The sequence below is a fragment of the Apodemus sylvaticus genome, chromosome 22 (assembly GCF_947179515.1).
Source record: "Apodemus sylvaticus chromosome 22, mApoSyl1.1, whole genome shotgun sequence".
NCBI lineage: Eukaryota > Metazoa > Chordata > Mammalia > Rodentia > Muridae > Apodemus > Apodemus sylvaticus.
Genome location: NC_067493.1, coordinates 24,643,783 through 24,670,255, shown reverse-complemented (window position 1 = coordinate 24,670,255; position 26,473 = coordinate 24,643,783). Strand labels below are relative to the sequence as shown.

General features: G+C 47.6%; 1 protein-coding gene across 1 annotated transcript in view; it reads left to right on the top strand.

The window, feature by feature from the left end:
* Sdk1 (sidekick cell adhesion molecule 1) overlaps positions 1 to 26,473 on the top strand; it is a 1,012,579-nt gene that overhangs the window by 836,826 nt on the left and 149,280 nt on the right. Inside the window, exons 21-22 of the mRNA XM_052168081.1 lie at positions 7,988 to 8,179; positions 13,074 to 13,195. Of these exons, the coding sequence (XP_052024041.1) occupies positions 7,988 to 8,179; positions 13,074 to 13,195 (314 nt within the window). The remainder of the gene's footprint in view (positions 1 to 7,987; positions 8,180 to 13,073; positions 13,196 to 26,473) is intronic.

Below are 26,473 nucleotides of genomic sequence, written 5' to 3'. Positions count from 1 at the left end.
CCTTCCCCTGGAATGGGAAAACAGGAAGTGCGTCCTAACAGGAAGGGGTGGCCTTTGTGTCAAACAAAGCTGCTAAGAGTGGACCCAGGCCTCCTGGGAGAGTCTGACAAGTCCTCCTGGCTGTGTGGGGGCTGCGAGGAGGTGTTGCTCATCTCCTTGTGTAGACAGCAGCCTCAGAGCTGGGAGTTTTTCCTCTGCTTCAGACACTGCAGAGTTGTCTTCGGGCAACGAGAATCCTTAGGTTTTAGATGCCTTTCCTCATGTATTTAGCCCTGTCCTCAGAGCAATGTGCAAATGTATTGATCTGCTAGCCATGTTACTGATAAGGAAACTGAGGCTGGGAGATTCTGGATTCAGCAAATGTCCCTACTGTGTGCGTGGGGGTGAGTTTCTAACAACCTCCCAATAGGGCACTGGGAGGCTACAGGGCTGGCATCTCCACTCTCCACCTTCTGTCATGAGCTGCGAGGCCAGGACAAAGCCCTGGACTCCTGACTCCAAATTCATATTCCGTCCCTGCCCCACCACACCCTGAGTGAGAAACCTAAGGCTAAGCAAAGGCTTGGGGATGAAGACCCTCACGCTCGCAGGGGTCCTTGTCCCTAGATCTCTGAGTCAAGCTCAGGGTAAACTGTGCATGGTTGTCCCTTGACAGTAAATCCCATCCACATGGCAGGGGACTAGCGGAATAGCTCACTTTCACAACTCGTTTTGTTTTGTTTTGTTTTGTTTTGTTTTTGGTTCTTTGAGACAGGGTTTTTCTATGTAGCCCTGGCTGTCCTGGAACTCACTCTGTAGACCAGACTGGCCTCGAACTCAGAGATCCAACTGCCTCTGCCTCCTAAGTGCTGGGATCAAAGGAGTGCACCTCCCGCACTGGGGTCATCACAAGACTCTGTTGACATGTCACTATGGATTGTCACTGGGGCCTCCCCATGCTAGACAGTAAGTTATTCCCAGATTTCCTGAAAGTTGCTGAAGGAAATTTGTGTTCTTCCCTTGAGTGGTGTCTGAGAACTGAGCATATATGTCATGCTGTGATAAGAGGCAAGGCGTTTATTCTGTGGTTGCAGGCCAGACTGTGCCGTGGGCCCGGCCTCGTGCAAGCGTCCCGAGTAATACCAGTGGCCGCTTTGAACACTCCCCCGTGCTGCGCCACCTCTGCAACACCGCAGCACACTGCTTCTCACTCTCTATGACTGACTGCTCATGTCCCCTACCCCAGCTGCATAGCAAGGACTCAGGGTGACGGCCCCATGATCACACAGCTCAGAGAGGTGTCCCTGGTAGCCATTTCCCCATCTCTCTATCATCACATGCTGGGAGTAAGGTGCAAACTGTATTCCTGTTCTACCTGGAAGTTCCCCCTTTCCCTACCACAGCCCGCAGTGGGTTTCCCCAAGCCCAGGGCCAAAGAACCTACCAGCACTTGTGTAAGTCCCATTGACTTCTGTATGTCAGAAGTGCACCAAAAATGTGAAAATAACACATTTAGTAACCACACAAATGGGGCTGGGAGCTGACTCAGTGAGAACCTGAGTTCAATTCCCAGAACCTGTTTTAAAAAGCCTGGTGTGGAGCATGTACTTGTAACTTCAGTGTTAGGAACACAGAGACAGCCAGGTCCTTAGGGATTTATGGCCAGCCAGCCTAGCTTAATTGGCTAGATTGTGCCTACTGAGAAACTTTCTTCTGGCCACCACATGTACACAACTGCATGAACATCCGCATACACATTTAATGCATACGAAAGCAAGCATGCCACGTGCTCTGGCCACCTCCTGGGTGCCACCAAACGGCTTGGTCCATGGATCCCACAGGGTTCGGCCACCTTGCTTCTCCCCTCAGAGTTGGCCCATGTTTTCTGTCATTTTGTAGCCACAGCCCTGCCCAAGATGAGATGTATCCCATTGTATGTGCCCCATGATCTTGAAACAGCTTTCTCGCAAAAGTGGCTCATGAGGTACGGTTGGCCAGGGCACATCCCAGACTGCCACTGCAAAAGGGTCACTGCCACTGAGTTCTCAGCAGCCATCCTGGCCACCAGCCAAGACACTACTCAGGATGAGGGACACAGCGGTGTCCCCCAGAGTCCCTCGCAGTGCTTCTCAGATCACAGAGAGCCTTGGAACTGACCCACCTCAGGCCCCAGCCTTGGACTAAGCTGCATGCACCTGCCCACCTGACTCTGCCTGCCCTAGACAGGGTGCTCCCTCCAGAACCAGAGATGGCTACCACTGGGGCGAGGCATCGGAGCCCAGATCCGCTGTGGATGGTGCTTCCCCGTACAGGAGAGCAAATACAGTGCATGTAATTAAGAATGCTTCCCCAAACCTGAAGCAAAGGAGGTGAACCCAGGAGGCGGTTGGAGGAGACAGGGACTCAGCCAGCAGCGGAGACCTGATGTGGGTCAGTATAGCTTATGTCAGAGTCAGAAACAAACGGGATCAGAGAGATGGTGATGGTGCATCTGTGTAATAGGAGCTCTGTGGGAAGTGTGTGTGTGTGTGTGGTATGTGGGGGGGGGCATGTGCATACATGCATGTATGTGTAGTGTGCATGTGCACATATGTGGATGTGTGGATGAGTGGAGGGTGTGGATGTGTGGGTATGTGGTTGTGTGGGTGTGTGGATGTGTGAGAAGAGACTCTTTTCATGTGCATACAGATGTGTGTGCATACTCTATGTGTGGAGGCTGGAAAACATCCTCAGTTGTATTTCTTCAAGCACAATCCCTTGTTTTTTTTTTTAAAAAAAAACAGGTCTCTCGTTGGCTTGGAACCTCCCTAGTACTAGGTTTATAACTGTATTCCACACTTTTTATGTGGGCTCTGGGGACTGACCTCAAACCCTCGTGCCTGCAGAGCAAGCACTTTACTGACCAAGCCATCTCTACAGTCCCAGGAAGGATGTCTGTCTAGCTCAGATCCCCAGGACCCATCTGGGCACTGAATCAGAGCCCTGCTCTCACTGATTCTGAAAACAGGGCTGAAGAGTGAGAAAGGCAGGCAGTCTCACCGGCCCAAGGCATCTACTGTGTTCTAGAAACTGGCCAAGACTCTTTGATAGGCATTTTAACCCAGATGGGCTTCACCATCCCAGATTCCTCACGCCCACCTCCCCTGAGCTCCCACATCCCTCTTAAACTGCCCACGCCCTTCGTTTTTGTTTTATAGCCCGGGGGCTGGGGGAGACCAGTGGATCTGCGCCAACATTCCACGGCTGAAAGCTAGTGGCCAGGACCTCCAATTTATGATCATCTGCTCTCGCCAGCTAATGGCGCCTAATGAACTCATTTTCATACTTTATTTAAACAAATACCTGTCGTCGCGAGAGGCTGGCTAGTGTTCATGATGGAGTTTGACCCGCAGAGCTCAGATGGTTCCCAGCTGGATTCTGCTGGCTGAGTGGACGGGCCACCCCCATTGTTAGCCAGAGCTTCAGGCAGACTCTGCCCTCCATATCAGGACCAGAGCAGCCCACTCCTCACTGTCTGGCGGTGCTTCTCTCCACCCCTGCCCACGCTGTAAAAACACAGAAGCTGGGGTCAATGCCTGCTGTTCTGAGATGCATTATACAGGGGAAGCTCTCGAAGACTGAGAGCAAATGAGTGTCATTAGCTGGATGCCATCAGGCGCTCATTGTCCCTTGGGACACCTGCATCCAATGCTACTCACTCCGTACTCCACGCCCTACCTGTTGGTAGACACCACCCCCAAATCATGAGTCTTCCCTGGAATGGGCCCATAGCCCTAAGAAGGTCAGCCTGTGGTGAAGGAGATGGTCCACTCAGTAAAGTGCAGGCATGTGATCGTGATTCCCCAGAGCCCATGTGAAAAGTCGGGTGTACAGAGTGGAGATCTCATAGAGAAGGTGAACTCTCAGTTCAATAAGACATGCTGTCTCAAAACTTAAGATAGAAGCATGCATACACACACATGCACACACGCACACACACACAGGCACGCACGCACGCACGTGCGCGCACACATACACAAACACATGCATACATGCACGCACGCACACACACACACAAGCACGCGCGCACACACGCAAGTGCGCGTGCCCACACACAAACATACACATACACAAACACATGCACACACACACACACACACACACACGCGTGCGCGCATGCATGCATGCACACACGCACACACACAAACACATATACATATACACATAGACAAATACATGCACACACACGCACACAAAAGAAGAACAACTACTTGCAGACAAACCTGGCCTAGGTCAGGGAATGCTAGCATGCACCTCCGCCTCCTTCAAAGACACCATGTGTATACACTTGCAGCTAAAGGTTTGTTTGTGAGCAATGTGACCTTTATAGTGGGGTGACTGTTGGAAATGATGCTTTATCAGCCTGACCCTCAGTGACCACCCCCATTCCATGCCTCCATTTTATTTTGTGGTCAAAATAAGAAGGAAGCTTCAAGCAAGGGCGGTGGAGCCCCTGCCCGAGCAAATTGCCCATTGTGCCCTTGTTGTAAATTGCAGTCTCTCCCACTCTTCCCCCGTAAACTCTGATTTATGAGGACCGGGATGCAGACAGACAGTCTGTGATTGGATGCACTACTCTCTTGTAGAGAATTTACTCCAGATCAACAGAAAATTATTTCTGAAGCTCCTGTGGTCGTTAGTCTCAGTTAGCAGGGCCATTCCTAGCAGGTAGGAAGCACAGTTGGAGGTGGCTGGGAATGCTGGCTCTGGGCAACTCTGTATTCTGCTCCCCCATGGGGCAGGCTGCACTCAGATGAAGCACTTGCTGGCCAGAGCTGCCAGCATCCACCACACACATCTCCAAGCCTGTGTGAAAAGTGGAGGGGGGAGGGCATCCTTACATGCCAAACGCCTATACTCTGCCCTGTGGCAATACCCCACTACACCATTCATCAGATGTTCTCAGATCTCTGTTGGCACTAGTCTTATGCCCTCCAGAGCAGGCCGTATGTGTGTGTGTGTGTGTGTGTGTGTGTGTGTGTGTGCCAGGAATGGGGAGGAGGTACATGTGTGAAAATGTGGGTGCCAGGTAAAAAGCCAGAAGTCAACCTCAGGCACTGTGCATCTTGACTTTGAGACTTGGCCAGGTACTCACCACTTAGGCAAGACTGGCGGGCAGTTGTGCCTGAGGGAACTGGCTGTCTGTACCTTCCCAGCACCGGCATTACGAGCATAAACTACCACACCTGTCTTTTCAAGTATGTGTTCTGGGGATCAAACTTAGGTCACGGTGCTTCCAAGGCAAGCCCTTCATCAACTGAGCCCCTGCCCAGCCCAAGAGCAAGCTCTTCAGTCGTCCACTTGGTGTCCATTCGTCTCTGTAATGAGTTGAGCATACAGCGCGATGCTTTTGGACTCTAGCAGATGCCAGTAGCGCCGTACTTACTGAAGACACTGAAATTGCTGTGTTTTGGCTCCAGGTTGACATGATGAACAAGATGCTGTGTTTGGTAAATTTTGCTAAAGAACGGCTTTTAAACAAACAGAATTTCCTGGCAGACAAGGTGGCAGCATTCAACAAAGACTCTTCTTCCCAGACCTTCAGAGTGATTCAGAATCCCATGCTGTTGGTAATCAGACCAAACCAGACAGACAGACAAAGAAGATGGCCCTGGAGCAGGGCTGTTGGTTTTTTAGCAAGTACCTGGGGCTCCCTTGTTTCTTTCTTCTTTGTAAAGTGAGATAACAGTATGTCATTGTCATGCGTGTGTCCTGTGAGTTGCATGACTTAGGCCCAGTGAAATGCTTAGGACTTACTTTGAGACAGCCTCCCCTCCTTTTGCCTCAGCCACATGGAGCTATGAATCTCCCTGCTCCACATAGGGTCACATGGCCTCCTGGGTCCTAGTGTCCACCCCCCCCCATCACAACACTACTTAGCTGACCTCCCCTTGGAAGAGTGTCAGCCACTGCACACCGAGAAAACTAGACATAGTGGCGCACAATTTAATCCCACAACTAGGGAGGCTGAGTCAAGTGAATCTCTGTGAGTTCAAGAGGCCAGGCTGGGACAGAGTAGGACCCTACCCCCCAAAATAAAATAAAATAAGAAAAAGTAGAAGCATTACTGTATCTTGGTTGCAACCCTAGAGCGACACACTGTGTGATGCGAATTTTTCTCCTTGCTGGGACCAGATGCCTAGCAGGAAACAATTCTGGCTTCTAGTTGGAAGGGTACAGCCAGAGGTGGCTGCTCACCTCGTGCCCACAGTCAGGAATCAAAGCCATCTGGCTGCTGGAGCTCAGCTGGTTTTCTCCCTTTCCATCCAGTCCCAGACCCCAGCCCATGAGAGAGAGCCACCTACATTTAGGGTGGGTCTTCCCACCTCAGTTAATATGATCTAGAAAATCCCTCAGAGGCATGCCTGGAGACTTGTCTCCTAGGAGATCCTAGAGCTTATCAAATTGACAAAGTCAGCCACCACAAAGGATAGAAGTGGCATTTTTATTGTCAGACCCCACCCCCAAATTTCAAATTAGCCATAAAGAAAGAACCTGTAAGGGTACTCAGTTCTTAGCACCCATCCATGGAAGCTGAACTGGAGTACTCAGATCTCAGCACCATTCCATGGAAACTGCAGTGTAGGGAGTGGGTGGAGAAAGAGAGCCTAAGACTTGGCACTGGGCGGGGGTGGGGTGGAGGTGGCAGCCCAAGGCAGCATGGGAGCAGCCCTGGCCAGCACCATGAGGAGAAGGGAGCAGCCTTTACAGAGGAGGGAAGCTTGAGTCTCCACGTGCTTAGAGCAGAGACCCATTCCTCCACTGGTCAGTGGAATTCACGTGCCTGGGTGACCTCACGGTCCCCACGGCCAACATCCCTCCAGTGGTCTGCCTCGCCTTGCTATTCCAGCCACTCTCCCCACTCAAGGTCTGAGTCCCCCTGAAGGTGCTTGGTAGTTACCATATTGTGTTATGATTGTGGGGACAGTGAGCAGGGGGTGAATTCTGACATTACATTTTTTCCAAAATATTAAAGTCCCGAGGCGCCATCCTCTAAGTTTCCGTTCACCCGCAAGAGCAGTTTCTAAGTTTATTTATGACTTTCATCTGAGCGAGAGGGAGCTGAGATGCGTCTTCGAGCTTCCATATCCCCGAGCTTATTGACTGAGAAGAAGGAAGAGCTGGCATCCTCAGCAGTTTCCCTTTGCCTGAGGACCCAGGAGCTCTCTCCATCACCGACCCCTCTTTACAAGACACTTTAAGCGCCCTCTAATCCCATCAGCTCCCCTCCGAAGGGGTTGACTCAAGCACTAGTTGGGTCTTTTTTCTCTAAGCCCAAGTCACAATGGAATCTAAGGCTAAATAAATTGTCTTCGGGAGGCCCTGCCAGATTGAGATGAGAACTTGGAGGAAAATTAATTTTTTTTTTTTAAGAAAATAACATCTTCAGTAAGGAGCAAGGCATTTCTCTGAAGCAGTGCAAAACTGAGGGGGAAAGGGGGCAGGTGAAAGGAAAACAGAAAGAGCAGCCTGTCAGTCACCACAGCAAGGAAAGGAAACATGCACATGCACAAACTCAACCCACACATGCAGGCACACACACACACACACACATGCACATGGACGCACATGCATACACACTCAGTAGAAGTGTTTCCACACTTGTGATGGGACCCTAGAGCGAGTCACCACCTCAGGAGACAGGTAATGAAAACATCAGTTTGTGACACTGGGAACACCACTACAGGGTCTCCTGATTGTTGCAAGCATGAGCTCGGCAGAGCGCTGCAGGCTGGTGGTCATATCTGTTACTCTCCTGTCTCTGCACCAGCTCCTGGGTCCCAGAAGCCTATTCTTACAGAGTTCCTTGTGATAGGAACAGGACACAGCAGAGACCTCTGTGTGAACGCAGAGGAAGAACCTGGGCCTCTTTCCAGCTGAGCCCAGATGCTCTTCTGCTGGCCCTGAGCTCCTCAGGAGGAGGGGCGACTCCTGGATGGTCTGCCTCAGGTGTTCTGTTCTCTTGCAGGCTATCAGATTTCATGGGAGGTATATGGAAAGAATGACTCTCGGCTCACACACACCCTCAACAGCACAACCCACGAGTACAAGATCCAAGGACTGTCGTCTCTCACCACCTACACCATCGATGTGGCTGCCGTGACCGCCGCTGGAGTGGGCCTGAGCACGTCATCCACCATCTCTTCAGGAGTGCCCCCAGGTCAGTGGATCTTGGCATCCATACTTTGCCTGTGCTTATAATCTCTGACCCTCCCAATCTGGTGGCATCTCTATGCAGAAGCCACCAAGTGCCTTGAGAGCCTCCTGCTGAGATGTGTGAAGGCACGTGACTCTGATTCTCCCTCACCCTTGCCTTCCCCAGTATCTCACTGTGTGTCTCTCGGAATCTGAGCACAAGCCAATGTGGCTGGCTTGAAAGGAAAGAGAAGAGTCCTCTCCATGGGGCTCAAACATGGTCTCTACAACACAAGGCTTCCACCCTCAAAGGCCCACAGCCAATGACCACATGGATGGTAGAGGCCTTTGAGAAAGGCAAATAAAAATATGTTGACATTAAGTCGGGGGGGGGGGGGAGGGGGAGCGCTAGAGATGCACACAAGGTTTGATGCCCAGAACATGTAAGCCAGGTGTATGGTAATGCATACCTTTATGATAAGACAAGGGTTCCCTAAGTAAAGGCAGGTAGATTCAGAATTCAAGGTCATCCTTGCCTACACTGTAAGTTGACAGTCATTCTGGGTTACATGGGACCCCATCTCAAAAATTGTGAAGACCATGAAGCGTATAAGAACTGGGGTTTTCAATAAGAAAAGGTGGGGCTAGGGAGAAGGATCAGCCATTAATAGCACTTGCTGCTCTTGCACAGGGCCCAGATTCCATGTCGAGGCCCCCACATGGTGGCTCACGGCTAGCTATCACTCCAATTCCAGGGGATCCAGTGCTGTTCTCTGAGCTCAGAGGGCACCAGGCACACACATGGAGCACATATGTCCATGAAGGCAAAACACTCATATACAGAAATAACTAAATCTGAGAGAAAATAGTAAACACAATGATGAAAGAGGGAGATGTCCGTAGGGTTCAGGTGGCCGAGTTCAGCGGGCCACTGTGGCAGAATGTACTCATTAGTGAGGAATAGCTGACACTCCTGTTATGTCCCTTTGAAAGTCACAGGATCTTCTTAGACATCAAGCGCCAGAGGACCAGCACTAACTCCTGCTCTTGCTTTTAAAGCTTCTGTTTAAGATGGAAATGTTGTGTTCTGAAACCGCACAAATGCCTGTGAACACAGAGACGGGAGGTTGTCGTGGCTCCACTGGCTCAGTCCTACAAGTATAGCTGTCAGGTCTCCTACCATTTAAAAGATGCTAAGTAAACGGGCTGGAGAGATGAATTACTGGTAAGAGTACTTGCTGCATGAGCAGGAAGACCTGAGTTTAGATCGCAGCATCCAGGTAGATACCAGGTGTGGCTGCAGTCAAGCCTGTAAGCCCGGTACTGACAGGGCTGAGGGGGAAACAGGATGACTGGGGCTTTGACCTCTGCAGCCCAGCTCCATGTTCAGTGAGAGACTGCGTCTCAGAAGACTAAGATAGAGAGTCACAGAGTGATGACCTCCTCTGGGCTTTATATACGCACAGGTGTGTGCACCTACACACATGCATGCATATGCATCACATTGCACGCACACACATGCATGTCAGCACACATACATGCACACATGCATGTCAGCACACACAGAGCCATGTCAGCACACACACATATAACAGACACAAATGCGTGTCAGCACACACACACATATACCCAAACATACATGCATGTCGATTTTCCTTATTTGTAAACTATGACAACTGTATCCATAGAGGCCCAGGAAACTCATATGAACTCAATTCCTATTTGCTTCTCACTTCCATCTCAGTCTTATGATTGTTCTGGAGAGAGCTACATGTGTCTAAAGATAATGTAAAACAGATGAAATGTGTACACTGAGGGAGCTTTTAGGAGGCCCCAGGAGCCCTCAGGAGTCACCAGGAGCCCTCAGAAGCCCTCAGGAGCTCCCAAGAGCCCCCCAGGAGCCCTCAGGAGGCCCCAGGAGGCCCCCAGGAGACCCCAGGAGCCCTCAGGAGGCCCCCAGGAGGCCCCCAGGAGCCCTAAGAAGTCTCAGGAACCAGATACACCCTTCACCTCTTCTCATGGTGCCACTCTAAACATGCTTCCTCTGAGTCTAGATTTTGTGTGGAGGCAGAGGAAGGGTCTGAGGGAGCAGCTGAAGCCACAGGGTGTCCTCCCCTGCTGCCAGTCAGAGATGGTACTCCATTGAGGATGGGCCTACTCTACACCAGCAGGAGGAGATGTGGCCAAGCCTTTCTTTATCCACCTGCAGATACTGGCCATTTCACAAGATAGTGGCCCTGACACTAATGTGGGTGCCAGAATTACAGGCACTTGTCATGTCACTGAAAGTTGGGCTCCACCAGAGGAACTAGACCATGGAGGTGAGGTGAGACTCCTGAGTTTGCCTTGGGATAAGTTCTCCATTCCATAAGTGTGGAAGGTCGTCACACTAAGGCAAGACAATGTTGGTTTAAGTCTTCTGCCTGCAAAAAGATTCCTTATGAAATATTTTTTTTCCTTCTATGTGTGGTCCACATGCAAATATGTATGTGATGGTCAGAGGTCAACATCTTTTGCCTTCCTTCATCTCATTTCATTTTGAGAGAGTCTCTCACTCAACCTGGGGCTCACTGATTGGCTACAGGGGCTGCCCAGCAAGCACAGGATCCTCCCATCTCTGCCTCCCCAGAACTGAGATTATAGGAGTCGGTTGCCATACCTGGCTTTATACATGTTCTGTGAACAGGTTTTCCAGCACAAGAATATCGCAAAGGCAACTGGGAGCCAAGGCCACAGAGTCATACTACACAACAAACCTCACACAAGAGATTTATGAGGGAGAAACACAGAATAGCGGCTGCCCCTGAGAGGGGACAGGCCCAGCAGCAGGCTGGGTGGAGGGGTGGGCTCTTATAGGGTCTTTGGAACATGTGCAGTGAGCTAATGGGAAAGCAGAGTGTAGCCAGAAGTATTGCTTGGCCTTGACCCCTGAGTCATGGGGGCGAGAATTTCCAAGCCCTGGGTTGAGGGAAAGGTCGGGGCAGGTGACCATCTGCTGACTTGTTACCCTACGTTCTGAGAATATGAATCCAGTTCTTCATGCTGGTCCAGCCAGCATTTTAGGGACTAATCCATCTCCCCCAACATGCTCACTGATTTTACCCAAGTAACTGGCACCCAAAACACAGCTCCAATCAAAGATCAAAAATACCGTTAGTACGTGATATTTTCATAGCAGTGGCCCTAATGTGGTCACTGTCTTACATGTTAAGATGGAGCCTGCACCAGGGAGAACGCAGGCTGCCCATACAGTGTGAGTTGCAAGGTTTTGCGGCATACACACTGTCCAACCCTGACAGGGAATGAGTGCACTGACTTCTGGAGGCCTCTGTACAGCCAGTGTTACTGTCCCTAGGCTATATGTCACCTGGAACTGCAGTAGAAGAGTCAGAAGGAAGACGGAGGGTCTACTTTGATGAGATTCTGATAGCCACCGTGAAGGGAGACCTGTGGCTGGAGGGCTACACTCTACTATACTGAGTACCAGCCTGAGTCCTGCAGGAAGAGCTCCTGCAGCGATGAGCCCTTCTGAGGAGCCAGCTTTTGTTTGCCGAGCTAGAAGTTTATGTCCATTAGATACTGAAGAGTCATCTTTTAAGAACCTAGAGAGCCAAGGACTAGAAAGAAGAGTACTTGTCCTTCACTTTAAACATTGTCTGCTTCAAATTCATTAAGTCAGATACAGAAGGACCCTTCAGATCCTAGAGACCCTGCTTATGACAATATCAAGCTGTTACTGAAGGGGCTTTATTTTCCTGAGGCAAGACCTACCTTCAAATACCCCAGCAATGCAAGCTAGGACATTTCCCCTCAGGAACCTGAAGATAACAAGCATACTTTCTTTCCTTCCTCTCTCCTTCTTTCTTTCTTCCTTCATTCCTTCCCTCTCTCCCCATCTCTCCCCTCCCATACTCACAACACTCTCTTTCTTTTTTTCTCTTAGATTCTAGAGATGGAACCCTGAGCCTTGTACACAGTGTTTAGGCAAGTGTTTCTACCACTGAGCTACATCCCAGCCTCATTTTTTTGTTTTGTCCTGTTTGTTTGTTTGTTTGATTTTTTTTTTTTTTTTTTGAGATAAGGTCTCATGTATCCCAGGCTAGCTCCAAACTTCCTATGTAACCTGAGAATAACCTTCTGCCTTAATCTCCTGAGTACTGGAATGCAGTGCTGTGGGATCAAGCCCAGGGCTTTGTGGGTGCTAGGTGAACCCCACCTGCTGAGGTATTCATCTGGCCCTTTGTCCTCACTTTTTAGAAAAATTCTTCTCTGTATTTTTTCCCTTCCCTGTCTTTAACCTCTCTCTTCCTTTTGGGAATTTATCACTGTAAACACTTCATTGAACTTACAAGGAAGCCTGGCCCTCTACAGAGCAGCCCACTAATGTCCAAGTATGAATGGGCTAAAAGCCAGGAAAACTCAGATGATGGGACTCACCTTCCACTGTATGTCATTTCCAGAATAACTGAGTCCAGGAAAGAAAACCCCATCCAAGGCCTACAGATTTCTATCCCTTCCTCAACCCCGACTTCCTAGGCATCATGGGAGCAGGGAAAAGAAGTCAGACAGTCCTTTTTTGGTGCCAGTGCAGGAGACTGGAGGATGCAATAATGTTCCCTTGTCTTTCTTTGCATAACAAGCGCCTATTAATTATCTGTTCTATTCAGAGATGAATAAGACAGGAGCCTTCTAATGCCACTTCAGATGGCCTGGAGCACAGCGGGTGGCACTGATAGAGGAAGGACCCTGCTGTGAGGCCTTGCTGGGGGAAGCTGCAGGGCTTCTCACTCTCCTGGCTTGGTAAACAAGTGCCTTTTTCAGTAAAGAGTCATTTTGAAGCTGTTTCCTGAAGTGCTTGGCACCCTCCCTAAGCTTTGACAGGACTTAACCCTCTTCCCACCTCTCTCATCCACCTCTAGACCTTCCCGGTGCTCCATCCAACCTGGTCATTTCCAACATCAGCCCTCGCTCAGCCACGCTCCAGTTCCGACCCGGCTATGATGGGAAGACTGCCATCTGCAGGTGGATTGTGGAGGGGCAGGTATGAGTCTCATGGCCTCATTGCTTCTTTTCAGTGCTACAGCAACACACCTGACACACAGCAGCTTAAGGAAGAAGGTTTGCCTTGGCTCACAGTTGCAGGGACTGTCCGTCAAGGCGGGGAAGTCAAAAGAAGCAGGAGCCAGACAATCACATGACAAAAGAAGCAGGAGCCAGCCAATCACATGACAATCACATGACAAAAGAAGCAGGAGCCAGCCAATCACATGACAATCACATGACAAAAGAAGCAGGAGCCAGCCAATTACATGACAATCCACAGTCAGAGAGCAGAGAGGAATGATTGCTGATAGTCAGCTCATTTTCTCTTTTTTTATTTGGCCCAGGACCCCAGCCCAGGGAACAGGGACACTCATATTAAGAGTGGGTCTTCCCACCTCAACTAACTTAATCTGGAACTCCCTCATAGACATGGCCAAAGGTGTGTCTCCTAGGTAACCCTAGATGCTGTCAAGTAGCCAATATTAATCACCACCCGTTGGAAGCTGGCACTTCCCAATAAAAAGATGACAAGGACCTGCCCTTTGGGGATTGGTGATGTTCCTTGTAGAGTAACTCTCAGATGCTGGAGGGACTCCAAGGGGTGGGGAGAAGGCTAAAAGGAGCTGAGCTTGGAGTGTAAGATGTGGACAGGAATAACATCAAACATTGGGGACAGGGTAGGCAAAGATGAGAAGACCAGAGTCCTATCAGATGATCAGAGAAGTGAGAATAACTGTGAAATCTCAAGGGCTGTTCCAGTGTGGAGCCCCAAGTTAGATAGCAGAGCTCATTGGTTTTTAAATTCTGCATCACAGTTAGCTACCAGACTGGCACAGCTTGTCTGGCAAAGAACATCATGGGTTCAGCAGCCTTTGTAGAGCAGGCTCTGACTCCAGGTGCTGTTCTGGGCATGGAGGATCCAGTGGTAGCTTGTGCTGTGGAGGGAAACATTCTCTCATGTGTGACAGCATCTCCCTCTTCAGGATGTGTCTAGAGACATCACATAACATTAAGAAGCGATGGAAATATTTATCATATTGGTCCCAAGATGGGACATGGAGAAGACTCAATGTAGTACCAAGGGCTATAACAAGCATGGGAGGGCTTAGACATGTAGAAGGGCTGTGTGAATAGGATCTGCTGGCATGGACAAATGCCACTCATTCTACCTGTTCCATAGTCTGATAATGAAGAAAAGGATAAAGAGCCAAATTACGAGCAATGAGTGGTGAAGTTTGGAAATAGCTCCTATGTGATTAGTTCATGGTGACCCATTATTGTTCTTGCACTGGGTAGGAGAAATCTCTTCTGGGAACTAGCTGTGAATTATAAACTAAATATTATGCATACATGTACAAAAGTTTCATCAAGTCCACCTTTCTGAAAATCTCTGTAGAATCCCTATAGTGTAAACCGTATAGATGGAAGTGATCCATCACTGGGGCTGAGACTATTTACTCAAGAAAAATAAGAGCTATCTGTATTTTATATCTAAAAGAAGACAGAAAGAAAAAACTCTCCATTAATAAAACAAAAGTGATGGTAGAAAGCAGGCTTTGAAACTCTTAGAAGAAAAATGTGCCTATGGAAAACTAATTGTCACAGCTCAGTGTTTATTGGTCTTAGTAGCTGAACAAGCACTAAGGCACGCCTGCTGTTCCTCAAAGCATCTTTATACTCTTTGTTTCTCTCTCTCTCATCTCTCCTCATCTATTGGCAGCCACCTGTCTTCTCCTTCACCATAGATCACATATCTTTTTTTGTTCAAAAGAGTTGACTGCCCTTTTTCCCAGTGCCATGCCCTGTTGACAACGCCTAGGCCCTGGAGAGGTCCCTGCATGATTCCTTCTAGTGGTACCACTTAGTACTCTCCTGTCCCCCTGTGTCCTCTAAACCAGAAGTTCATATAAAAATTTGATGAGATAGGTCTCTTCTTCCTGCCTGCCTTCCTTCCTTCTTTCTTTCCTTCTTTTCTTTCTTCCCTCCTTCCTGCACCCTCAGCATACCCTTGGTGTTCTGAGGTAGATCAAGAGCATAGAGTATAGCATATAGTAGCAATTAGGAATGAACTGCCTAGTCCCTGATCACTACTCTGTTGTTCACTACTCTGTTGTTTCCCCCCATTGATGTTTTCTCTAATGGGCTTATTCATGCATACTCTTTTACCTTAATTGTTGTCTTTGAACATTCAGAATGGTAGTTTCCTCATTCTCTCAACCTTTACTCATTCTACCTCTGGAACTTTGAAGAGGAACCCTTACCCTTATCCCCCATATTGTTTAGGTACCCCAAAGCCAGGAAGGCAGAAAACCTTTTCTTTTCTCTTTTCTTTTTTCTTTCTCTCTTTTCTTTTACCTGTAATCTATCAAAGTAAGGCACTGCCTACTTCTTCCAGTGTTAAACAGATTTACTTTCTTTATGTGTGTATCCTATCTCTTTCCTATCATTGTAACATCTATGAAAGCATATGCTTTTATATTCAATGTGTTCCAGGTATACTCATTGCTATATTTTAATCTCTCTCTCTGTGTGTGTGTGTGTGTGTGTGCGCGCGCGCGCGCGCACACACATGTGCATGCAATGGTGCACATATGGAAGTTAGAGAATGGTGTGAGGTGTTGTCCTTCACCGTCACCTTGTGTGAGACACTCTCTCTTAAGGGTTGTATAGACCAGGTAATTTTGCTCCTCAGCTTCTTGGAGTCTCCTGCTTCTTCCTTTTATCCGTTCATAGGAACACTGGGATTATGGACATATGCTACCATATCCAGCTTTATGTATGCTCTGATGATTCAAACTCAGGTCTTTGTGTTTGTGTGGTGAGCACTTTACCCACAGAGGAGTTTTTCTCCTTTATCCCCATTGTTATTCTTTAAACCGTAAATTCACCCATCCTTATCCCTTCATGAACTAGGCTTCTTGACATGGGGTCATTTGATTTTCTGGTGGTACATGGTGTTCTAGGACATGGTGCCTTCCTACCCCAAACTCATATGAGCTGTTCCTACATAGGCTTCAAGTAGTCTCAAGTAACATTTAAAGATCACAACCTGAACATCAAGATCTGGGGGAGCTCATTGCTTCTAGACTTTTCAGGTTAGGAGAAGAAATATATTACTGTTTTTTCTTAAATCTACTTATTTTATGTTCATGAGTGTTTTGCCTATACATATATTTATGTACCATATATACCTGGTATTCATTGAAAACAGAAGAGTGCATCAGATCAACTAGAACTGGAATTACAGACAGTTGTGAGCCATCATGTGTGTCCTGGAAATTGAACCTGGGTCCTCTGGAAGAATATCCAGTGCTCTTAACCACTGAGCTCTCCAGCCCCTGGAAAAGTGGTTTTTTGTTTTGTTTTATTTTTTTTAACACCAAAATGTCACAGTGATATTTTCAATTGCAATCAAATATCATTATCCTTAAATTTATATCTTATACTAAATTTGCCTTATACTAAAATTAATCTTTCAGAAACCCCAATGTTCTTATTTTCTTTATCTGACTATTATACTGAATGTAAAACAGTGATTCCAACAGAGTAATCAACAAGACTATGGAATGCAATGTAAGTGTTTGTCCTTTGGTTTAATTCTCTCCTATAATCACAGCCAAAATGCTGAGCTTTAAAAAAAGCAATCACCCAATAACATTCTTTCTTTCTGTGCTTTCATCATCAACTTGTATGTAACTAGACACATCCATTTCAGATATTGTGTTCTTTTGTCTTGGTTATTAGCAGTTTCTTTCTGTAAAAATATCATTTTACCTGAGAGAAATTGCTAAGGCTTTTTAAGATTACTTTCACTTTGTAACTATTTACATTATTGCAAGTTTGTAAACATTTACATTGTTGCAGAGTCAAAGCTATAGAAAAGTAACATGCTAAGAAGTCTAAGTTCTCTCACCTCTCACTATGCCCCATGGATAACATGCCTACTTGAATTTTGGTCCATCCTTTGTGTGTATGTGCTCATGTATGTATGTGCAGATGCATATATGTGTGCAATGCACATGTGTACATATTCATGTAGAGATCAGAGGTCAACCTCAGCTCTTGTCCCTCTGATATTGTCTACCTAGGTTTTGAACAGAGTCTCTTATGAACTTAGGGCTCACCAGTTTAGGCTAACTGGCTTCTTGTCCCTAATTCCCAAACATGGATTATAAGTGTACATCGGACATGCCTGTGTCTTTTTTTGCTTGCAACTTAGGTTGCAAGGTAATCACTTATTTAATAAGCTTCTATCCCTGCCTTCTGTTCTTTTCTTTGACAACAGAAATAAATCTACATATTCGCATTACCTTTCTTATGTGCAATGAAGCCTCTTCTCTTCCCTCAGTAAAGTTACTACATACCCGTGCATTTCCTGGTGGCTCCCTTTATCCTTTCCTGCAGAACTAGAACAGAACGCACCTGCTATGAATTATTTAGCCAGTCCTTGTTAGGATTTTGTCTAAGCTCCACCCCACAATTACCTGGCAACAGCCAGGTATGCCCCTCCCCACAGTTGCCTGGCAAAAGCCAGTTAGGGTTGGCCTACTATAAAAGGGACTGCTTGCCCCTCCTCTCTCTCTCTCTCTCTCTCTCTCTCTCTCTCTCTCTCTCTCTCTCTCTCTCTCATAGCTCTTACCTCTCTTATCTCTCTTACCTCTTGGTACTCTCCCCTCTCTGCCCTCTTGGGCTCTGCTCCCCTCCCCCCTCTCTCCACGTGGTCATGGTCAGCCTCCACTTCTCTCTCTCTCTCTCTCTCTTTCTCTCTCTCTCTCTCTCTCTCTCTCTCTCTCTGCCTCTCTCTGCCTCCACTACGCCATTAACTCCCATCCTCTGCTCTGAATAAACTCTACTCTATACCATGTCTGTGTGTGTCTGGTCCCTCAGGGGGAAGGGATGCCTGGGCAAGGGCCCACTGGGGCATTCCCTTCCCCACACCACTGTATACCATATTCTGTAACCTCTTTCTCTTTTTATGAACATAGCAATGGTGCCGAAACCCAGGAATAACAATCCTCTTTGTTGGACATGTGGTTTCTACCACTACCATCAACAAACTGCCAAACACTGAGTACATACACAATACAAACATGTATGTGGTATTAGAGTTCTTCAGGTCACAAGTCTAGTTGGGTTTCATGGTAACACATGGTGTCCGTAGGGCAGCGTTCCCTCTGGGGACTCTGGCGAAGAGCTGATCCTGTGATCATTATCACGAGGACAGAAATCAATTCCTGGGGTTTGGAGGTTCTTGGGGAGCCTAAAGTTTGGTATATGGAAAGCTATGTGTCAGCAGGGTGATTCTAGCTGCTGAAGGTCCTATAGGGTGTCTTCCCATCTTCAAAGTCAGCCAGTCTTCAGACGTGGACTCTCCTTGTACTTTGGTCTCACTCACTGACCCCCTTCCCACTGCTTTGCACCCCTATGATGACTTTAGACTGAATAATCTCACTGTTTTATCTGCATACTTTTAGCCTTGTTGCCGTCTGCCTAGACTCCTCAGCTGTGTGCGGCATTTTGTACATAGGTTCCAGGAAGAGAACTCAGTGCAGCTTCTGAGTCTTCTCTTGCATGCTTCTCGGTAGGTAGCAAGGCTTTCCCAATTTGTATGTTCTGAAGGAGCCCTGCCCAATTTTCTGCCCCCACTTCTCTTCCCATAAGCACTTGCGTGTATTTATGAGCTTTCCCTTCCTTCTTTCCTCCCTTCCTGCCTTCCTCCCTTCCTTTCTTCTTTGCATTCATCCATCTTCCTTCCTTCCTTTTTAAAAATATTTAGCTGAGCCACCCAAGAAATTGTGCATGGTAGGCAGATGATCTACCACTGAGCCACACTCCCTGCCCCTAACTGCCATTCACTGTACCACTGAGCTACCTACCTAGCCTTTTTATTATTTATATTTTGAGAAAAGGCCTCTTTAAGATTCCCAGCCTGGATTTGAACTCATCCTAGAGCCAAGCCTAGCCTTGAACTCTTGATCCTTCTGCCTTAACATTCCATGCAGCTGGGGTTTCAGGTCTACCACACCACGCCAGCCTTCTTTGTCTGTTTTATTTCCTTTCGTAGTCTTGCTAAGAGAGCTCAGCTCCTTTATCATACTAAATTGAAGCAGTGATAGGAGACCATCTTTCTTATTTCTAACTTTAAAAAATTCTTTAAGGTTTTATTATCAAAAATGACATTTATGGAGAGCATTCCTCTTTTTTATAGCTGGTTTTTCTGTGTTAAGACAATTGTTTTCCAATCCTGGTTTGCTAGGACATTTTCTCCTTGTTCTTATTATTATTTTGCATTCATTATTATTTTGAAGACAGGTGTGCACATGCCGCAGCACATATGTGAAGGGGAAAGGACAATTTGCTGGAGTCAGTTCTTCCTCTCCCCTGTGAGTCCCAGTGATGGAACCCAGGTCACCAGGCTTGACTGCAAGCCCCACAGAGCCATCTCACTGACCCTGCTGTTGTTTTTCATTGAGCTTAGCTTTTCCTGGCTGCAGGTTGAACTCAGTTTTTAAGATCAGTGGCTGCACCTTTCATCTGTCTCTGCCACTCTGGGTGCCCCAGCGATGAAGCTCTGGGGCCTGTTACCCACAAACAGACCAAGTCCCTGGCCCATGGATCCTGGCTCTGCCTCTCTGAGGCTGCCTGACAGTCAGTCCAAAGCCATCTCTTAAAATTTTACAATTTATAAGTCTCTGCAAAGAACGCTTTCTTTCTGGCAATGGCATGACCTTTGTTCCAGAAACTCCCAACAGCTGAGATTGCCCACACCAATTACTGCACAGGATTGGGCCCCTTAGCCTTCCCTCATGGAAGAGTGGGTGGTTTGTGAGCCCCTCCCAGAAGATCGATAGGTATTTAATAGTTACCAAGTAAAGGAAGGAAAGAAAGAAGAAGGATTCTTTCTTCCGTAGTGTAATCACTGGGAAGAAGGGGATGGATCCATGGGAGTGGGAATGCAGCCAAGAGAAATCAGTGGAGGATGAATAAGATCAAAACACATACATACATTCATTCATTCATTCATACATACATACATACATACATACATACATACATACATTCATTCATACATACATACATGCATGCATACATACATTCATACATACATACATACACATATACGGATTATTTTAGATATTTAGTATATGACAATAATGAGCTTTAGTTACTATTATTGGTTTCCCATTGGAAAATACATTAGAAGGTACAAGGAGAATGTGAGAATGCCACACAGGCCCCACCCCCACCCTCACTCACCTCCTACCCTAACCCCCATTCCCACCCTACTAAGGCTCACACAAAGGCCCCTCCAGGTTCTGTGTGTTGTGCCAGGACCTCCTCAGAGTAACAAGGCCTGATTCCAGAACACACACCCAGATTTTCTACCCCACTGGTCACCTTCAGCCATAGACATAATTTTTGTGACTTTAACAGTTTTGAAAATTATCAGACACTCATATCCTACAGAGCGTCTCAGTTTGGGTGTGTTGGAACTTTCATGAATCTTCCAGAGTCTTTGCTTTTGGTCCTAGCCATCACTGGGAAATTCTAGGTAGGTGCTCTACTACTGAGCCACGCCCCAGCCCCTCCCTGGGGGATTCTAGGCAGGAGCTCTACCACTGAGCCACGCCCCCAGGTCCTCATGGGGGGGGGGCTTTCTAGGCAGGAGCTCTATCACTGAGCCACACCCCCCAGCCCCTCACTGGGGGGTTCTAGGCAGGGGCTCTACCACTGAGCCACACCCCCAGCTCCTCACTAGGGGATTCTAGGTAGGGGCTGTACCACTGAGCCACCCCCAGCCCCTCACTAGGGGATTCTAGGTAGGGACTCTACCACTGAGCCACACACTCAGCCCCTCACTGGGGGATTCTAGGCAGGGGTTCTACCACTGAGCCATACCCCAGCCCCTCCCTGGGGGAGTCTAGGCAGGGGTTCTACCACTGAGCCATACCCCAGCCCCTCCCTGGGGGAGTCTAGGCAGGGGCTCCACCACTATGCTACATCCCTGCACCTCTTTACTTTCTATTTTGATAGAGAGTCTCAGTAGGGTTCCCAGCTTGGTCTTGAACTTATGGTCCTGTCCTGTCTTAGTACCTGGAATCACAGGTCTGTAACACCAGGCCTGGTCCCAGTCAAATCATGCCTACCATATTCCCAATATTTCAGTCCCACCTGGTTTTTCAGACTAGAGTCAGTGACACTCACTGGCTCTCACCCTGGGTTGCTACTTATTTAGATTTAGCTGTACATTTGCCATTTTCTTTACTGATCATCTCTTCCCAAGTTTTCTTTCCTGGTTCAGTTTCCTTTCCTTTCAATTGTAACTGTTCATTGTTTTCATGGTTGCAACACTGAGGATGTTAACATCTCCTGTGGTACAACCAGGTAATCTAGAAATATCTTTACTTTTGCACCATTCTCTGAATGGCAATTTAGCATTCTAAGTGAAGGAATAGAAAGTCTGAAGATAATAGCCAAGTCTTTTCTCGTTACTATTGCTGATGTTGAAGCTTGCTTTCTACCCTGTTTGACTTTGCCTATCATCAAGTATCTTAGGAGCTCTTGTGCTCTATACTCTCGAATAGTTTTACTATATGGTAGGTCTAGAAAGTTCTTTGGTTCGTTTTTTATGTGTATGTATAGTATGCATACATGTGTGCGGTCATGCTAGTGTGCATGTGAGCATGGAAGCCAGAGGTTGACATCAGACACCTTTCTAGGTTGCTCTCCACTTTATTTATTGAGGGTCTCTCTCTTTCTCTCATTGATCCTAAGCTTGCAGATCCAACTAGTCTAGCTAGCTAGTCTGCCCTAAGGATCCCGCTTCCATCTCCTGAGTGCTGAGATCGTAGCTGAGCCCCTGTGCCTGTCAGGTTTTTCATGTGAGTGCTGGGCTCCCCACTCTGCTCCTCACATTTATACAGCAAGTACTTTACCCATCAAGACAGCTCCCCAAGCTCCAGAGTGCTTTTGAAGTCAGGATGTATTAAACGCTTTGAATCTAAAAATCCATTTGTTCTAGAAAATTCTTTGTCACAATCTGTTTGAATGTGGCCTCTCCTCTGCCTGTTGTCTCCTGCCAGGCTTCTTACTGGATATAAGAAACTGCTCCCCTCTTTATCCTCCCGGTCTCTTGCCATCTGCTTCCTATTTTTCTTGTCTTTATCTCTTTGTGCTCATATCTACATAATGCCCTCAGATGCAGCTTCCAGTAAATTAATTCTCTGTTGACCTGTATCTCATTGGCCTTTTATTGCTCTTTATAAGTTTTCGATCTCAGTGCCAGTATTTACATTGTATACAGCTCTATTATTTTTTCATCTCTGCCATTTAAAATAAATATTCTCAGTATTATTGGTATTGTTTATTTATTTTTGGTGTGTGTGTGTTAGATGTACTTTTGTATGGCCAACTTTGGGTAACTTTTCCAGGACACTATCTTGGTTTCTTTGTTTGGAGACAGACTCTCTCACTGGCCTGAATTAAGCTAGAAGCTAGGTTGGTTGGCCATCAAGCCTCAAAGATCCTCCTGTCTCTACCTCCCTAGCACTGAAATTACAAGCCTACATCATCAAAGCTGGCTACTTGCTTGGGTTCTGAAGCTCAAACTTAGGTCTTCCGGCTTGCAAAGTGAGCACTTTGCCTACTGAACCACATCTATCCCATCCATCCCTCCCACAGTTGGCTCTCTTTGCTTTACTTTGGTTGTAGGTTTTAATGATGATGTTGTTAAGACCAGGTCCTCTTCATGTAAGCCCAGTCTAGCCCTGAGCTCATGATCCTCCTGTGAGAGCCTCTCCAGTGCTGGGCTTACAGTTGCACTAGCACCCAGCTACAATCCATCCTTGTGGTGCCTTTCTATGACTTCTGGTTTTGGAGGGATTTGGTCTTTTGTTGTTACTTTTTCCCCCTATAACCACAATTTCATATCTCTGCCTGATCACTTGATATTCCCTTTCTCTAGACCCTCTAAACCACAAAGTGTAGCATGCGTGGCATTTGGGGGAAGCATTTTGATCCCCATGTTTATTGGTTCCCCTTTCTAGCACCCTTTTTATCCTCACACCTTGGTTTTGTTTGCAGAATGCAAGGGGGCAGAGTGGATCCTTCTGCTCATCTCTGCTGTGCAAAGGCCCTGTAGTTTACCTACATGAACCGCCTTCCACCACCTGCTTGCTAAGAGCAGTCCTCACCCAGAGCCAGCCACTTGCCATTTCCCCAGCTGAATGGCTGTAATCGGGTGTAGGGTATCCTGCACAGCTACTCTCTGGCTTCTGGGGTTGTTCAGCCCACTGTATTGCAGGAACTGAAAGGCCCCTCCTCACGTTCCTTTTATAATATTTCACTTACCTCAGTCTAAAAGTTGAAGCTTCAGAATGCAATGCAGCTCATCCCCTCCAATGCCAGGTCCCTGAGCTCTCTGTGTCTGTCCCTGTTCTCGGCTGGCTAACAGTCAGCCATAATTAGAAGCTTAGTTCCCATCCCCAGAGGAACAGTTTCTTGATGCACCCCAGGCTCTTTGGAGCATTCAGAGGTTGAGAAGTTAGAAGGAAGCTGCCGCTGTCTCATCCTTGGTGTCTGAGAACCTCAGTAGCTGTAAGCGGGCAGGGCCGGATGAGCATGTACACACACCACACACACGGCTGTGGCGTCTCTTCCCAGCTGGGTCTTTGTGCCATGTGAAAGCAACAGTTTCCTTTCTGAACAGGCTCTCCCAGCAAAGTGCTAGGGAGGGAGGGACATAGGGTCTCCTAGAGTGCAGAAAGCTGGGGCGCCTTTCACATGCTTTTCAGAGGAGATTGGTGGTGGAATGTTCTAGAAGGCTTTGTTTCACTGCCAGGACCATTACAATGCTGTGCTTGCTGGGAGACTCCACAGCACACCTGCATCAGCAAACCTCAGGAGACCCTCCCAGGAAAGCGTGACGGGGGCGGACTTCAGCTCCTCCGATGCCAATAGAAGAGGCTAAAGCAAACCCAGCCTGCCGCCTGACCATTGCTGGAGTTGTGAGGGTCACATCCTGGGCCTGGGGGTGAGGGCAATGAGAAGGGAGGAAGTTATTTAATGTGGCCATATCAGGATGAAAGAAGTCCATTGTCCCCCAGTCGGTCTTTAGGGTTCTGACATGGCACGCGCTTAGACTGTAAAGGACATTCCCTGTCAGGGGAGGCCCGGCCCAGCATTGTCAGGGCCTCATAAGGAGATCTAAGTAGTTATCAGAACTGTGTGAAACCTCTTTCAGAAGACAAGGTCCCCCTCTGGCTGGCCCAGGCTTCTGCCTTTTCCTTTTCCCAGCATGAGACTCCTGGGGAAATGCCAATTTCATGACATTTGTTTTAATAGGCAAACCAAAGGGAGGGGCACAAGTGTCTCTTTAGAATCTGTGTGTGTGTATGTGTGTATGTGTGTCTGTGTGTGTGTGTGTGTCTGTGTGTGTGTGTGTGTGTGTCTTATATGCACTGGTACATGCCCCCATCCGGGCAGAGGCAAGAGGCCAATGCTGGGATATCCTCCTCTGTCACTTCCCTGTGTTGTCAGAGGCAAGAGCTCTCACTGAACCTGGAACTTGCCATTTCAGCCAGACTGAGTAGCTTGTGAGCCCCCAAAGTGCTACTCTGCCTACCTCCCCAGAACTGAAGTCACAGGTGCACACCGCCACACCTAGCTTCTTTTACATGGGTGTAAGAGTTCTGAACTCTGGTCCTTCTTTCTGGTCTTTGCTACTTTGTGGGTTCTTCTTTACCCCACCCCCTCTTACTAGATAGGAGAGAAAGAAGAAGAGAGAGGAGAGAGAGAGAGAGAGAGAGAGAGAGAGAGAGAGAGAGAGAGAGAGAGAGAGAGAGAGAGAGAGAGAGAGAGCTCTGAATCTAATTTCATTCTTCTTGTTTCTTTGAGTACAACTAACAAACCTCAACCAATCCACAACCACTCACTCTGCCTCTCGGGCCCTAGCATTTATATACTCTCTGAAAAGCCTCCAGAATTCCAAATGTCACACAACTGCAGAAACTACCTGAAGGTGGTAAAAGCATTCCTCTGGTAGAGCATGAGGCAAATCATAGTCAGCTGCTGTGAAGAAGCCCCATATCCCACATCTGAGATTAAAATGAAAACATATTCTTATAACATTTCTGTATTTTTTAAAGAAAGCAAAATTCCAGAATTCCCCTGTAGGTCCTCATGGTTGCACAGAAAGCACTTTATCCACTGAGCCATATTCCAACACCCCTCTGTAGAGTCCCTTCATTCCTGCCACAGGATGGTTACATGAGGGAAAGGTAGGGTTCTCAGAGGACACCTAGCCTGTAGGATGTCTCATCCCTGCAGAAGACACTAGCCTGCTACACACACTACAGCACCCTGCTACACCTGCCCTGTAGTCTTATCTTCACACTGAAAACCAGAGTTAAATCACTGCCCTAGAGCCACACAGCGAGGGAGCACTGAGCAGCCACAGAAGACCTGGAAGGTGGAGGTCTTTCTGGTGTGGTCTCTCTCCGGATGCTCCGTGAGCTGTCCGGGGCATGTTGAGAGATGGTGTGGGTTGATCGCAGAGGCACCTGCTGAGCCTACAGACCACAGAGCATCACCTCCCCCACTCCTGGCCTCCACACAAAGCAATTCTGCCTGTTGGAGGAAAAGCAATTCATCTATTTAGTACCCAGGGCATCCTTGCTGGATCAGGCTTGCCAAGGCATAGGAACAGGTGCTGATGGCAGCAGGCCTTGTTTGGTTGAAGATGGTTATTCGTGCTCACCCTTCCAAGCATAGCAGCTTGTGAGATTACCTTGAGGTTGCTAGCTAGATGACTGAAAACTAAAGCAAGTTGGTCACTTGGTCAGTTTACAGAGGAGGAGTCCACAGTGTGAGAACAGGGCAGGGGTGAGTTTAGAAAGGCTTCCCAGGAGCTGGAAGAGATGGCTTGGTCTTGCCTTACAGTTATGAGGACCTGGCTTCATCCTCTCTTGTGTCAACGTTTGTTTGTTTGTTTGTTTGTTTGTTTGTTTGTTTGTTAAGCTAGGTATGATGATACAGGCTTGTAATCTCAGGGCCAGGGAAGTGGAGACACTTAGAGCTCTAGGGTTGGCTGGCTGCAAGCCTAGCCTATGTGTTGAGTTGCAAGCCAGTGAGAGACTCTATCTCAAAAATCCAAGATGGACAGCTCTCAAGAAACAGCATCCAGTTTGACCACAGGCCTTCAGTTATTTATACACACGGTGCTTATTGACTGTGCACACACACGCAAAACATGTATGTCTATTTTGCACATAAACAC